General features: G+C 32.6%; 1 protein-coding gene across 1 annotated transcript; it reads right to left on the bottom strand.

Annotated features, from left to right (window-relative positions):
* Positions 1-15956: 15956 nt before the first annotated feature.
* LOC122499601 lies at positions 15957-17045 on the bottom strand. Its single transcript, XM_043608048.1, has one exon. The coding sequence runs from the start codon at positions 17043-17045 to the stop codon at positions 15957-15959; it is 1089 nt and encodes a 362-aa protein (XP_043463983.1).
* Positions 17046-17554: the final 509 nt, after the last annotated feature.

Raw genomic sequence — 17554 nt, forward strand, 5'->3', positions numbered from 1 at the left:
AAGAGAGCGAATAGTATTGGCGGTGAGTTTCTGACAATATGTTTTCGCGTGAAAACCGTATTGGCAGAAACTCACCGACAATACTATTCGCTCTCTTCCAATACTTTTTTTTTACTGGGTGGAAATTGTAGAAAATAATTGAATTCAGGAAGAGTTATAATTGTCATTTTAAAAAATAATTAAAATCATAAATTTTACTTATTTTCCGTAAACATTCATATTTTCCTGTAAAAAGAATTTTGTCAGGGAAATTAATTTTAATATCAGTAAATTGTCAGGGAAATTGATTAACTGAAACTTATGATCATTCTGATTAAGCTTAAGATATCTTTTTTGGAAATATCTTTGATTATATGTCCACGTTGACATTTGCTTTAACACCCCCCCTCCCCTTCGTGGACAAACGTGGACTTTTGATTCACCCCTCCGCCCCCCCAAATGTGTCCACGTGGTTTATGGACGGCCCCAAGACACCCTGTAATAAATAAACAATTTATAAAACTAGCTCCTCCGACGGCCGCAAGCGGCCGTCTACGGTGCTAGTTTTTATATGTCCATTGTCCAAGTCCATTATTTCATTAATAATAATATTCAAATTTTTTCAGTTAATAATTTGCTAATTTATATTTGAAATGTTGACGTTTTTTTGACAATGCAAAATAAGATTTATTATGAGTACTTTCTCTTAACAAAAATAAAATTTATATATTCGCGCTCTTTTTAAATAACATACGACTGCAGCGCCACCTTCACATGTACAAACAAATTTTAAAAACACCCTTCTATTAAGATTTTACATTCTCATTGCCCATTCTTTACTTCGATACTTTTCGATACATTCGACCTTTCCACTCCATGTCTTTTTTAAGAAAGGATTACATATATAAAATTAAAAACAAATACTAAAAAATAAATAATAAAATATTTCTTAATTTATGTGAATTGAAGCACTTTTCTTTAAGTTATGTAGGAATTCAATCAAGAAGTCTTTAATCAAATAACAGTTGACCTGAATGTAAAAAAATACCTACCATATACATTTTTTGACGACAAGGACACTCAAAGCTATTTTTACTACCTAAATCCATCAGCAACATTACCAAAACGGAGAGAATTGAAAGTCTTAATAGAGGATCGGTTTCAAAACATGCAAAATTCTATTATAAATTTGTTTAAAGAAAATGAATCCAAATTTTCGTGTACTGTCGATGGCTGAACCTGGTCGATCATATTACGGCATAACTCTACATTTTATTTCTAATGAGTGGATCTTACATTCTCTTCTTCTTGATTTTTGTCCATCGAACGGGGAACACACAGGTCGAGATATAGCTAAAATTTTTCAAAAAGTATTGGAAAAATACAATTTAGAAAAAAAATACAAGGCATTACAGTGGACAATGCTTCTTCCAATACCACATTTATGTCAGAACTCGCAAAATTAATAGAAATTGATGCCAAAAATCAGCATTTTAAATGCTTTGCTCACATTTTAAATCTAGCGGTGCAGGATATGCTGAAACAATTAAAATTAGAAGATCAAAATATTGAAGAACAAAATAAATTGAATGAAATCGAGGACAATAATAATATTGAAAATTCTGAAGATATTCGATTAGGAAATGATATTAATGATGAATTGAAAAGTTGTAACACTCCGCTTTCGAAACTTAGAAAACTCTTTAGCATTTTAAAAAATTCAGAACAATGGCGCAATAAGTTAAATAATTGCTGCGAATCATGCAATGTAAAAATGAGATCACCAAATATCGATGTTAGCACCAGATGGCATTCAACACATGACATGTTAAAATTATCACTTCAAATGCAACCTGCTCTAAATTTATTATGTATAAATAACAGTTCATTAATTCACCTTATGCTCAATATTCAAGAATGGTTAATTTTAAAGGGAATTTGCCATTATCTTCGACACTTCAAAAGCTTATCGAAACTTTTATCTGGCAAGAAATATGCAACTTTGCCATATGTAGTAGTAGGATTTAACATTTTGGTAGATAAGCTGGAAGAAGAAATACAAATCCTAGAACAAACACCAATTTTGACTTCTGTTCAGGAGCAAATTATGTTGGCCCTTTATGCAGCTAAACAGAAGCTTTTCAAGCATTATGACCTCTGCAACTGGATATACTGCTCAGTTTTGATTCTAGATCCTCATCATAAAGGAGATCAAGTCAATAAAACTTCTTGGGGACAAGAGATGTCTTCACACTCTACAACGGTTTTTGAAAAAATGTATAGGACGAATTATTTGCCTAAAAATGATATAAATTTTTTTATTTAAAAATTAATTTTTTTTTATTAACTTTATTTGCATTTTAAAGTACATACTTTTACCTGAAAAATGTGTAAATTTCATAAAAATCCATAAACAATATTCCGATATATTCAAAATTTTATAAAATTAATATTAAAATTCAAAATGGCGTATCTTCAACAATTTTGAATTTTTTTTTTAAAATTTGGGGGAAAGATGTCTCTTATATAGAACTATAATCCCACGAAGTTTTGCGAAAATCGGTATACCCTTTGCAAATCGTGATATTTCTGACGTGAAATGCCTCGAGGTAAACTTTTTCAAATTTTCATTAGGGGCATCCGGGAAAAATCGAGCCCAAAAAGTGTTTTCCCGCGTGTCATCTCACTCCTAAATAATTAGAGATATTTAGTTCGGATTTATCATGATAATTAGGGGAATTCATGATGATAAAGAATATTCTCGAAATTTGCAAGTAATTTTTAAAATAAATATTGAAAAACGAAATTACAAAAGTTGGATTTTTGGCGAAAGTAAGAGACAATATGGCGGTGAGCACACAGACAAGTGGATCTATGTGTCAGTGGTCAAGGAGGTGGCGCCAATTCTCGGAAGTGGTCGCGACTTGAACTAAGGAAATGTATAAATCTCAAAATACTCCAATTTCAATCGTTAATAAAATAATTTCCTCGCAAAATTATTGCAAAAACGGAGAGGGCCGCTCCTCGGAGAGTCTTCCTCTATCACCCCTCCAAATATGAACCCGAAATATTTTATCCTCTCAAAATGAGACGTCTATACTGAACCGTACAAAACCCCCTTTTTCCGTATATTTAAACAATTTTTTTCAATAATTATTTATCAAAATTTCTCTAAATTCCGAGAGGACCGCTGGTCCCAGAGCATTTTTCTATATTTACCAAAAAATCCCGACTCAAAATATTCTTTTCTTTTTAAATGAGACGTTTATCACGAAACCATTATTTTTTCCCGGATGCCCTTAAAAAACAGATCCACTTCTAAAAAAATTTTATTATTATTCAATATACCTATTTTATTTATTTTTCATTTTTTTGTATTTTAGTAGTAAAACCTATAAGTTTTTCTTAATGTATAACTGTAAGAATTATACCTAAACTATTTTCTCCTTGAAAATGTTTAATATTCTTCATAATTCTCTATGAAAATGAAAACAAATTTTTCTAAATTTATATAGGTAATCATGGAAAATCCAAGGGAAAACCAAATACTAGATAAAGAGGATTTTGGTTCAGATGAAGATTACAGCATTGATATTGACTCTTTTTATGATAATAGCAAGACCCAGAAAAGGCAGAATCCTCAAATAAATCAAAATCGTTGCTGGAGACAAGAAATTGATTTTTACCTTGCTCAAGAAAGAGCTGATAAATGTGCCTAAATTCTTGGATCTTATCATCTCGCATAAAAAATGGAATTTAGAATTTAAGTTGGTGTTATTTCTCCACTTTTTAAGAAGATTTTTCCATTTTTATTTCATATTTTCTTTTCATTGTTGGTTATATTAATATTCACTGCTTTGTTATCACGAATGCAACTCCACAAATTTTGTGTTTTTTAAAATTAAAAATAAATTACTTAACATTGTAATAAATTATTTATACTTCAATAAGTTAACATTAATTAAACAAGTAGTTTGAATTAAATGAAGTACTTAGTTATTTCATTAAAATCGTTAAAAAATATTGGTTCAACACAAATTGCTTAGCGCCGAAACTGAAACATTTCCATTGAATTGAATTGAATTTGTTTAAATAATCAATGTTTATAAAGTTTTTTTAAAAGTTTTATTATATAAATCATATTAAACTTTTATTTTCAGAGGCCGTAAATTTACTTATTTTAATAGAATTGTCAAATTTTCTTTTTCAAAGACGTCTAAACCTGAACCGCGCCATATCTAACCACCCTATTTAAAAAACATTTTTTTCTGCTTAAATTTTATTAACATTAAAATTTAATTTATTTCTGCTTTAATTTTATTAACATTAAAAATTAAAATTTAATTTAATAAAAAGTTTTTTCAAAATTCAAAATTAAAAAATAGAAAAAAATGAACAAAAAAAATTATCTTTAATAATAATATTAATTTAATTAAAAAATCCAATTTCAATCAAACAAAACTCGCAATTAATTATTGTTAAAAATATTGATGAACGTAAAAATAATATTCTAAGGATCAATTGAACTAACGACGATTAAAAATTAATCAGTGGTTAAATCCAGCTTAACCACTCACGATTAGTCGGTTAATGACTTGATCATTGATTAACGTTTAATCGATGATGGTAAAACCCGCTCTACTAGTTGTAACGTGGCGTTACGAATTCTCCCGCGTCTGTTGCAAATCAGGCGATTGAACCCGGAAACGGCCGAAGGGCCTCGAGGGTGTCAATCGCCAGATTCGCGGACAGACGCGACACTTGTCAATTGCTCTCGTTACGTTGTGAATCGGTCCCGTGTCTCGGCTTGTTGTGTGACTAAGTGTAAGTGAGATGGAGTAAGTTTAATAAATAGTTGTTATTTTAACTAACGTATCTCCTTTTAATCTCCTTCCTCCCCCTTTTCCCTTAATTATAACTGGAGATCTGGGCCTCCTGATTATAAATTGGCGCCCAACATAAAAAACCCACCGGAACATTCCCTTCTTGTTTGAAAATTCCCTGAAAATTTCGATTATTTTTATAATTGGAAAAATCAAAAGAAAAATCCACTTTTCACCGCCTGGTCGCCAATCGATTATAAATTGGCGCCCAACGAAAAAACCCATCTTTCCATTCCTTTTTCTGTAAAGAACATTTCCAGAAATACTTTTTTTCAACATCTTTGTTTGTTGAAAATTCCCAAAGTAACTTTTCTTCATCTTTGTTTTGTTGAAAATCCCAAAAAAAAATTCATTTTTTTTCATCATTTTTTAATTGTTGAAAATCCCACCTGTCACCTCATGGTCGCCTAACCTCGAAATCAAATCTTTCTTTTCCTGTTTCCCATATTTATTTGAACATATTTATATTTTGTGCATGAAAATTATTGAATATTATTGATTTTTAAACATTCTTGTATTGTATATTTTGGACAAATGTGACAAATTTTCTTTGTGACGGACGCAGACAATGACAAATTTCTGTGAAAAAGTGCGCGAATAAACCGGTAAAAATTAATCGTGAAAAATTCTTGGAAATCGTGACTAAATTCGTGAAAATTAGCGAAAATTAGTGAAAATTATAAAAAAGAACAGAAAATAAAGTCGAGAATTAAAAAGAAAAAGTGAATTTATCGATTAATTTTGGAGAAATTTAGTCATAGAAAGACGCCGGTAGCATTTGTTTTGATTGTCAAGGACGCGTACAGTGTATCGTAAGGTAGTAACGAAAAACGTAAACACTACAAATTCGCGAATTAATCGAGAAATAATTCTGTCAAAATTTAGAAATAAAATTCGTATACACGGTGTCAAATAAAAATTAACTAAAAGTAAGGAAAATATAATTACGGAAAACCGATACTTATACCGGGTGTCTCTAAAGTTTAAACTTAGAATAAAAACTTAGAAAATTTTGACACGGTAACCGACTTATACCGGGTGTTACATTTTAATCGGTAGTGCGATAAAATATAAATTCAATTGTAAAATATCGTTAAAGGTTAATAACAATTAATAACAAATTAAAATTAATTGTTGATAAAAAGTGAAAATTCTTTTCTTTTGTTTTTCGATATTATACAGTTAGGAATAAAATAAAACTTTTTGCAACGTATACCGGGTGTGTCAAAAGTATCAATTTAAACTTTTTAGTGTTTTTCGGTAAATGAACGTGTAATAATTTTTTTTAAGCACAAAATAAACAAATACGGCAAATTCCGAGAAAACTAACAAAAATTAGTTCGAACATTTGTGATTTAGCAATAGAAACTTTTTCTCACATATAGTTCATGACGTTGAACAATAATTAGCGGAAAATTTTTTCTTTTTGCGCAAGTTGAAATTTGTAGAATAGATTAAATAACGATTTAAACTTATTTCTAATTTTTCAAAATTGAATCACAAATGCATTCGAGACGTGTTTTACGATCGGATACAAGAAGAATTCGAGAAAACAAAGAAACAGAAAATATGTCGGGAAGCAAAACGGAAACGGCGAGCGAAACAGATTTTGAGGAAAGAGACACAGCGAGCGAGACTGCCCCTCCCACACACAGACTAAATTCCCCCCTGCAAGACAATGCGAAATCGAATGATTTAGAAGCCACGATAGAGAGACACGAAGCAATGATTCGTGCTCTTGTTGAACTCGTGCCCCCCGAAAAATTGAAATTTTTTAATTTCGATCAATTTATGCCCCTCCCAAGCGGAACCAGAGAACGAGCAGCAACAAGGAACGTATCCTTGCCAGGATTAACGGCAAGAGATACGAAGGACACGAGCGTGCAGTTGATGCATTTGGAAAACAGTAACCAAGGTTTACTAAATGCAGGCCCAACAACTGTACCAAAGAAACGCGGTATATTACAACAGTACTTTGACGGAATAAAGAAAACTGTTGGAAATATAGGAAAAGTACCGGAAAATGTCACGGAAAATTTTATAGGAAAATTACCGGAAAAGGTGACGGAAAATTTTGCGGTGAAATCAAAAGACGGAACTTTTGATGTAAATTCGTTTCTAGGAACAAATAGTCAGACGTTGAAAAGTAGAAACGAATTAAGAAATTTGCGCGAAAAGAAAAAATCGGATGATAATTTTCAAATGCGTTTGGATAATCTTGAAGAAGATAAACGCGAAAATTGGAAAAAACAACAAAATAATTTTAAGGAAAATTCTCGGAAAAATCAGGAATTTAATTACGAATGGCTCGAAGCTAGTGAAATAGAGGTAGTAGACGAACCCAACATTTCAGAAAATTCTGATTTCCAGCCCAAAAAATCAGAGAAAATTTTTCGTAAAGAAAATTCGCGACCAAGACAAAATTTTTCAAGACGTGGAAATTATTGTTTTGGAAATAAGAATATTGCTTCTCATAGCGACGCTCAGGAACAATATTCCATTTCAGATCAAGTTGAACATGAAATCACACTCAAGGAAAAAGAACTTGATAGATTGAGGATACAAATTGATCTTATGAAAAGCATTAAAGAAAAATTTTTAAAAGCGAAAAAGCCGAATTCCGAAGAAAATTTTTTGGAAAATCCAAATGCCCAAGCCGATAATAATCGCCATTTTGGAAATTCTAGAAGATTTGGCGGAAGTTCGAAATTCCAATCAAAGTTTTCAGGAAATTATTTTCAAAGAAACTGGTCATATGACCAACCAAAAATAACTTTTCCACCTGACACAGCTACAGACGGTAGTAGAGGTCAGAACATGATGGAAAATTCTTCTGATGATGACAATAATACAGATAATAGTTTACAAGTAGAAGTACAAAATCATTCTTCTGCAGGGAATGTAAATGCTTCTAGGACAGATCAAAAGAATAGAAATTATCAGAGAAATTTTTCAAACTCACAGAAAAGATGTTACGGTTGCGGAACATTAGGTCATATACGTAGGGAATGTAGATCAGAATCACGGAAACGAGTAGAGGAAGTACGGAAAAATTCAGTATACTCAGAAAATATCGAAAAATCAGAAAATTTTGAACCTTTGATGACGATAGGGGAATTAGTTGAAAAAATGAACAGAGTCAAACCCGTAAAACAGGATGTAGGATCACAAACGGAGTGGTCAAACACACATCATAAAAATCGAAAAATTAAAAACGCGCAAAAACCCGAGAAAATTAGGGTAAAATCCAGGAAAAATTTCGAACTGAAAATGGTTCGCAAAAACGGAAATTCGAGAAAATTCGAAGAAAAATTTGAATTGAGAAAAATTCAAAGTAATGGAAATTCGACAAAAGTCGAGGAAAATTTTAGAAAATACGAGAAAAATTCTAAAACGAGAATGTTTTATCGAAAAGAAAATTCGAGAAAAATTGAGGAAAGAGTCGAATTGGAGAAAATTAAAAGTAGTAATACGGAAAATTATGGGAAAAATGCGAAAATTTTTCCAAAGGTCGACTCGAGAAATAATAGGAAAATTCCGAAAATTATACCAAGACAATCCTTACAAAAGCCCAACCAAATCCCAATCCCAAAACCCCGGAAAATTCTTCCGAAACTGATGGAAATCCCTTTATACGACAAATTCGAAACATTAGAAATGGACTTTAGTCTTGACGAGACTGACGATCCAAATCTGTTAACAATCGACAACACACGTAAGGCAAAATGGTATAAAAAAGAGGAATTAAAGAGAAAAATAAACGAACGCGTAACAAGTTCGGAAAACTGGCGAATGCAGGAAAATTCGCAAAAAAGGAGAAACGATGCGAGTGCGAAAGTATCGTAAAATTTAGGATCGGAAAAAATTATGACGACTGGAAACAAATTTCGTAGACTCTAGATACGAAATGGAAATTTTTTAAAGATTAATGCGTCAATTATTGCATGTCACGAAAAGCAAATGTAAAATAATTGAGGAAATCAAATAGACTTTTATTTTTAATTTTTTTTTAGAAATTAATGGAAAGAAAATTCTTTTTTTATGAAAATGTTACAGGTAATACTGGAAAATAAGGAGATTTGGCCATGCAGATTTTACAGGAATTATGGGAAACATAAATGGAAAGCTCAAATAGATGGATACGAGCTAACGTCAACTGGAGCCAACTGGGATAAACGTCGAGAGGAACTGAAGGAACTGCTGGAAAATGGTCTTGCAGAAAATTCAAGGAAATTAGCGGAAAATTTTGTAAGGGGTTACACTTCGTTCCGTTGAGGGGAAGGGGGGTGTAACGTGGCGTTACGAATTCTCCCGCGTCTGTTGCAAATCAGGCGATTGAACCCGGAAACGGCCGAAGGGCCTCGAGGGTGTCAATCGCCAGATTCGCGGACAGACGCGACACTTGTCAATTGCTCTCGTTACGTTGTGAATCGGTCCCGTGTCTCGGCTTGTTGTGTGACTAAGTGTAAGTGAGATGGAGTAAGTTTAATAAATAGTTGTTATTTTAACTAACGTATCTCCTTTTAATCTCCTTCCTCCCCCTTTTCCCTTAATTATAACTGGAGATCTGGGCCCCCCGATTATATAGTTTAATATTTGAGAGAATGTACGATTCGAGAATAGAAATTTTTGAGATGAGACGAGATGAGAGAAAGAAACAATAGAATAGTCTTTCTCAATATCGCTCACTTCTCATATTTCTCGCTCATGTGCATCACTACTGTTTACGTGATAATTCTTATCTCTGCCGCAAGAGGGACGCTGTAACCGTTCTCGCTAGTGATGGGATATCGATATCAAATATCGGAACTTATCGATATCTTCTTAATGATTATCGATATTTCAATTAAATATTATTACATTATAAATGAATATTCTATGTATTTTACATCTGTAAGAATAAGTAAAAAGCTCTAATTTGAGGTTATTATTGAAACATAATTTTCCATTTTTTTGTGAATATGCATTTTTTTTAATAATAGGAAAATGAATTTAAAAAATTGTGCATTTAAGTTAAATATTAGTGAAAATTACTAAATTGGACGTTGAATTTAATTAAATATGGGACGAAGTAAGAGTAAAATATGGAAACACTTTACTAAAGAGACTTACGAAAAGGCAGTTTGTAATTACTGCGACAAAGATCTAAAAACATCTGGAAACACGACACATTTAGGAAGTCATATAGCTTACGCACACCCGTCTCTCAAATCACCAAAAAATAAAGATCAAAATATTGACACTGAATCTAGTCCAGCATAAAAAAAATTAAATTGGATAAAGTGTCTGAACCTTCACCGTCTGTTTCATCTCAACAAGCAGATTCCAATTTAATCAACACAAAAAATAATCTCGAGAATAGTAATGGAAATTTAAAAAAAATTTAATAATGCGAAATCTTTTGAAAAAGGAGGGAAAAACCACAAAAAATTGACAGGAAAAATCCTTTATTTATATGATCTGTAAAGATTCACAAGCTTTGGCCACAGTTAAAAGAGAAGGATTTACCGTTTTAATTAAATATCTGGCTCCATATTACTCCATTCAGAAAAACTTTTACAGGATTTTTAGATAAAAAGTATGATTAAGTTTCTAAAAAGCATAAAGAAATTTTAAAAACTTATTTAAACATTACTTCAACTGCAGACTTGTGGACGGAAACTTTAAATAATCGAAGTTTTGAGAATTACTGCCCATTACTTAGTCGGTTCCGAGATGGACAGTGTCATGATAGGAGTGTATGAATTTCCTACAGCTCATACTTCAGAAAATATAAAAATTAAACTTCAAAAAGTTTGTGCTGATTGAGACATTGATCTAGACCGCATAAGTGCCATTGTCACAGACAATGCAGCAAATGTTGTCAAAGCTGGGAAAGATTTCGTCTGGGAAAATAGACATGTCGGATGCAACGCTCACAAACTCAACTTAGTTGTGCAGAATTCTATCAGTCGTGTACCATCTGTACAAAATTTGATATCAAAAATTAAATCAATTGTCACGTTAAAAAAAAAGTAATTCAGATAATGTGGAGTTAAGAGAGAAGACCAATTTAAAATTGATTCAAGTCGTCGCTCACAGGTGGAATTCTACTTATTATATGCTGAAAAGGTTTTTTAAAATTCATCGTGCTGTTTCTGAAGTTCTTTTTGACCATGCCTCGTCACCACCTATGATTACTCCAGTAGAATTGGAAGAATTAATTGAAATAAATAAAATGTTAGAACCTTCCAAAGAAATCACTCGAGAATGGTCAGCCGAAAAGTACGTCACTGTAAGTAAAATTATTCTTACCATGAATGGAGTTTACGAAGAAATTCAAAAAATACAAGTGAGACATAATGCTGATTTGTTGTTGAAAAACGACTTAATTTTGAAAATACAGAAACAATGCCATGGAATCAAGAGATATAAAATATTTTCCAAAGCTACGCTTTTAGACCCGAGATTTAAAAAACTCGATTTTATTGATTCTGCTACCTGCACTCAAGCAATTAATACAGTCAAAAATATGTTGAAAACCCAAAATTATTAAAGAAGCTCAGGAATAAATGAGGATTTAGAAAAAATACACTACCGTCCACGAGTATCAGGACGATTAACCACGACTCTATGAAAAAACATGCTATCAATTTTTCAATCATATCTCATAAATAAAAAAAGATACAAAAAAACTTAAAAACGGTTAGAAAGCTGATTAAATTTTGCGTAAAATAAGCCGTCTTTGAAGTTATATCGCTAACTATTTTTTGAGTTGTAAAGTGAGAAAGAAATAAAAAAAATTATTAAATTTTCTCATTTGTATCTCTTGAATTCAACTTTTTCAAAAATCTAAAAAAGTTTAGATAAAATTTTTCTAAAAACACAGAAATCTTCGTTAGAATTTCAGCTTTAAAATAAGCCTTCGAAAATTAAAAAGGGCTAATCCCTCTTAAATATATCATTAAAAATGTGAAGCTGCGTTTAGACCGATTGGTGCATTGAAATTCAACTGTCACGACTCGATTCTGGCTTTGCTCGGTAGCGAATAAGAGAGAAAGCAGGGAAGAATTCATGCGGGGGAACGATGAACTTTCGAGTTTCTTTATATTACTTATGAAACATAATTATTTATTATTCCCCAGCATAAATCCATCCCTGTTTTATCTCCCATTCGCAGCCGCGCGAAGCTAGAATCGAATCGTCACAGTTAAATCCAATGCACCAATCGTCGAAACGCGATTAGAGAAATCGATGATTGGAAATTCTGTTTCGCACGGTCCAACTCTTTTTGTAATATCTCGGGAACCCGTTAATATTTTTTGCTGTTCTTGATCTCTATTTAAGGAGACACCCAAGTCACCTAAAAACAATGCAAAAAGAGTCAACTTTCGGTACACTTTTCTCGAAAACTATTATTCCAAAAGCATTCGCCCTTTTTTCATTCGATTACAAATATAATCAATTATATGAATAACAAGTAATACGACGTTATCTTCAATGGAATCTTTTTTACGAATATTTATACCAAAAGCAAAATAAAAATAACATTTTTTCTGATTCATTGGCTCATATTTCCGTTTGTACAACTCAAAATGATGTTAAACTTCTTATTCGTATTCTTGGAACCTTACTGAACAAAGTAAAAAAAATTACAAATCGGTTTAGTAGATTCGGAGAAAAGTGTACCGAAAGTTTAAAAAATTGGAAAAAAACAATTTTTACAGGAGACACGAAAAAGAAAAAATACTAAAAACTCATGGTATTCAGAATCATGTAATCAGATTTTTATGAAATTTGGAATACTTGGGTTTCTTGGGTTTTCTATTCCTAATTGAGTCTACTTTTAGAAAATCAAATAAAAAAAATCGATTTTTTTGTCATTTTTCCACTTAGGTGTCCCCTTAAAGCTTAGGTTACAAGGAACAGTCTGTAAAAGTAACAATTTTTTTTTATCAACTTTTCTAAATTTTGCTAGGAGTCAAAGTCGGGGTAGGAAATTCTGAAAAAAAATAGAATTATTTTTTTGACTTCATAACATGATATCTCGCTTCCTATTTGGAATGGCTAAACTGCGATACGCTATCTGGTGGCGGAACTTTAAATTAATCGAAGTAGGTAAAAAAGTAAACAGTCCTATTAGAAAGGTTGGAATTTTTTTGTTGTTGTAGAGTATTTTCTAAGTTATATTTTAAAAAATTTATTTTAATTACACGAGATATGGATAAGGAAGAAACTGAAGTGTCGTTATTTACAAAAAAATCGTCGGCAAGCAAAATATTTTGCCGTGTTTATGGGTGTAAAAGTACACCGCATACAAATCCTAACCTCAGTTTCCACTACTTTCCGAAAAAAAAACCAAAATAAAGTAAATAATGTTACTAAAATAGGAATTGACGAAATAATAGACAGGGCGTCGATTACGTAACTTTTTCCGATTCCACATTCCACATTCAGATTCCACATTCCGATTCCACTTCCAACATTCCGATTCCACATTCAGATTCCACTTTAAACATTCCGATTCCACATTTAATATTCCGATTCCACATTCAGATTCCACTTTCATCATTCCGATTCCACATTCAGATTCCGCTTTCTATATTCCGATTCCACGTTTAATATTCAGATACCACATTCAGATTCCACTTTTCACATTCCAATTCCACATTCAGAATCCACTTTCAACATTCCGATTCCACATTAAGATTCCACTTTCAAAATTCAGATTCCACATTCAGATTCCGATTCCACATTTAGATTCCACTTTCAAAATTCAGATTCCACATTCAGATTCCACTTTCCACATTCCGATTCCACATTCCAAATCCACTTTTAATATTCCGATTCCACATTCATATTCCAATTCCACATTTTGATTCCACTTTCAAAATTTAGATTCCACATTCAGATTTCACTATAAACATTCCGATTCCACATTCAATATTCCAATTCCACATTCAGATTCCACTTTCATCATTCCGATTCCGCATTCAGATTCCGCTTTCAATATTACGATTCCACGTTCAATATTCAGATTCCACTTTCCACATTCCGATTCCACATTCAGATTCCACTTTCATCATTCCGATTCCACATTCAGATTCCGATTCCACATTCCGATTCCACTTTTAATATTCCGATTCCACTTCCAACATTCAGATTCTACATTTAGATTCCACATTCAGATTCCGATTCCACATTTAGATTCCACTTTCAACATTTAGATTCCGCATTAAAATTCCACTTCTAACTTTCAGATTCCACTTTCAACATTCCGATTCAACTTTCCACATTCCGATTCCACATTCAGATTCCAAAATTCAACATTCGACTTTCAATATTCAGATTCCACATTTAATATTCAGATTCTACATTCAGATTTCACATTCAGATTCCACTTTTAACATTCCGATTCCACATTCAATATTCAGATTTCACATTTCGATTCCACATTCAGATTCCACATTCAATATTAAGATTCAACATTCCGATTCCACATTCAATATTCTGATTCCACATTCAGATTTCACTTCCAATATTCCGATTACACATTCCACGTTTAGAGTCCACATTCCAATTTCACATTTCTCATTTCGATTCCACTTTCAATTTTCCGATTCCATATTTAATATAACGAATTCACATTACACACTCTGTTCAACATTCTGATTACAAATTTCACTCCCATTTCCTCATTTACTTTGATAACTTACTAATTATTTGTAAATGAATAATTTGCAACTAATTCTTTATATCATTTCGATACAATTTTTTATCTATGCTACATTAATTCGACATACAATTTTCTTCATAATTTTTTATGTGAAAAATTACTTTTTAGTCAGTTTAAATCCGGTTCGCATATTTGTTTTCTAATTTTGTTTAAGAAAACTCCTTCCAACAATGATTCAGAAAAGCTCGTTTAAAATGATGAATTTTATGATAACCCATGTACAACTATTTATCAAATTTAAAAAAAGTGATTATAAAATATGATGGTGTTAAGCATGTTTTTTTTGTAGATTACTCGTTGAAAGATACACCTAACTTCAAAATTTAAACATAATCGGTAAAAAGTCTTCTTTCTAGAGAAAGAATATTTTCTTGATTTTTTTAGGTTAATTGCAGTTATTTCATTAAAAATTAAAATATTAAATTAATTTTTTATTTCTCTTCTTGGATGTCTCGTGAACAATTTCTCATAGAATAAAACTTAGTTTTAATTCAATATTTTTGGAAGCCATAAAATTATTTAAATAAAAGATGTTTGATTCTTCTGTTTGGCCTAATGGCTTAATTTAATTTAATTTAATCTAATTAATTTGGCCATTAGGCCAAACAGAAGAATCAAAACATCTTTTATTTAAAACTTAGTTTTGTTGATAATCGTCGTTAAAATTAAATAAAGTCTCAAAAAATCTTGTTTTTTGCGATTTTTGGTTTATTCCTTAAAGTAAATGTAGAAATTCGCTTACTGATGTGAAGCGTTTTAAAGTACGTATTTCCTTTTTATCTTCAAAGCAAAAAAGAATTTATAAAATTTACTTCAAATTATCAATAGTTACAGTATTAGTAAAATTGAGGAGCCAAAATTGTTTCGAAAAGAATAGGTGTCAAAGTCGATTGGATTTTTACAATAATTATAAGTTTCATGTTTGATGACACAAATTTAGCAAGAGGAAATAATGATGGAAATGATTATAAAAGAAGAATATGGTGTTAATCTAAAACTAGAAGAAGTAACTAAAAATGATTTAAAATTAAATTCGAAAATTATTTTGCATTTATATCAATTTTCTTATTCTTACTACTTTTTTATTATTTATTACTATTATCATTATTGCTACTATTATTTATTGTTATTTTCATTAAGTCATTATGTATTTTTATTATTTTTTATTTTTGCATTAATCATGTAAATGATTCTAACAAAAAATGGTGATATAACCAATTTTGGAATTGAAAGGAGTAATTGAAAATTATTTGAAAATATCTAATCTAATCTAATCTGACACCGAGATCGAGCTGGATTTTCCTCAAGAGGGGAAAGTAAGCACCTAGGTTATAGAACCCATTGTACCAGACTCCAGTTCGCTCGTTTATAGCAACTTCTTAGAGTCCTGTTCTTCTCCAGAAGTCCAGTATCTCTTCTATCGATAGGTTGCTCACTTGCTTAGGGTCAATAATTGCTTGACCCCAGCTAGATAGCCTGATCCTAGCTAACGCTGGGCATTCAGATAATATGTGAGTCGAAGTTTCGTTACTTTCCCCACACAGTCTGCACATAGGTGAAACTTGTCTGCCTATTTTATGCTGATGGTAGTTCAATAGTCCATGACCCGTAAGTAGACGAACTACGGTTCTAACTCTGATCTTATCGAGTTTTAGGAGATCGCTCGCTCGCCTCTTGTTGAGTGCTAACCCCAACAGAGTTTTCGCTTGCCTTCCCACCCTAACGTTCGCCCAATACTTCTCATGTTCCTTTCCACCCCATCCTTCTATGGCTCCCTTAACCAAGCATGGCATTATTGCCACTGCTGGTTCAGGACCTATAAATTTCGTCTCGGAACCGGTTTTCGCCAAGACGTCTACTCTTTCATTACCCTTGATTCCCGAGTGACCCGGTACCCAAATCAATGAAAGTCTATTTGCTGAACCCAACTCATCTAGTACGCTCCGGCATTCCCAGACGAGTTTTGATTCTATTGTGGGATTTTTCAGAGCCCCTAAGGCCGCTTGACTATCCACACAAATACTAATCCTCTTGCCCTTTGTTCCATTTCGAATGGATATTTGGGCGCAAGTTAAAATCGCACAGACCTCTGCCTGCCAGACCGTGGCATGTTGTCCTAATGACTCAGCCACTATAATGCAGCCAGTTTTCCGATAAATTCCAAAGCCTGCACCGCAGTCCATCTTGGAGCCGTCTGTATACCAGACTTCGTCCCCAAGTGGAAAACCTTTCTTCCAGTCCATTCTGGAAGGTGTAATGATCTTAAAGCGGGGTTTAAATTTCACCCTCTTGATCATTCTATCTTGCACCATACTTAATTCTGGTATTGATAGAATTGAGCGTGGAAGCTTGGTGTGTATACCACCAACCTTCCACCTTCCCTGCGCAGTTAACCTGCTCATAGTAAGAGCCGCCTTTTTCACCGCGGCAAGCATGAATCCCAACGCAGCTGTTGGCGTGGTCCTCATTGCCCCCGTAATACCCCTGAAAATCATTGCTTGCAGTTGGCCTAGTTTCTCTTTAACCGTTATCAGTGAGTCCTAGACCACCAGACAACCACCGCGTGAAGAAACCTTGGTTTTAAGATCATCTGATAGAGCCAGTTGACCATATTAGGCCTTAGTCCCCATGATGACCCTATCGCCCTTCTACACGCCCAAAACGCGGTACAAAACCTGCTATACTGATATTCGAAATGTTCCCTCCAAACCAGCTTTTTATCCAGGATTACTCCCAGATACTTAGCCGATTCAGAAAAGGAAATCTCTTTTCCATAAAATATCGGTTTTTTCAAACTCGGTACCTTATATTTTCTTGTGAAAACTACTATATTCGTTTTCTCTGGGTTTACAGAAAGTCCAGTCAGATTGCACCAATCCTTGACAATCTTAAGCGCACGTTCCGTAAGTTCTAAGAGGGTCTCAATTGAGTGCCCTCTTATAATTATAAGGAAATCATCCGCATAACTTTGCGTATA

This window comes from Leptopilina heterotoma, unplaced genomic scaffold, assembly GCF_015476425.1.
Source record: "Leptopilina heterotoma isolate Lh14 unplaced genomic scaffold, ASM1547642v1 Lhet_17, whole genome shotgun sequence".
Classification (NCBI taxonomy): Eukaryota; Metazoa; Arthropoda; class Insecta; order Hymenoptera; family Figitidae; genus Leptopilina; species Leptopilina heterotoma.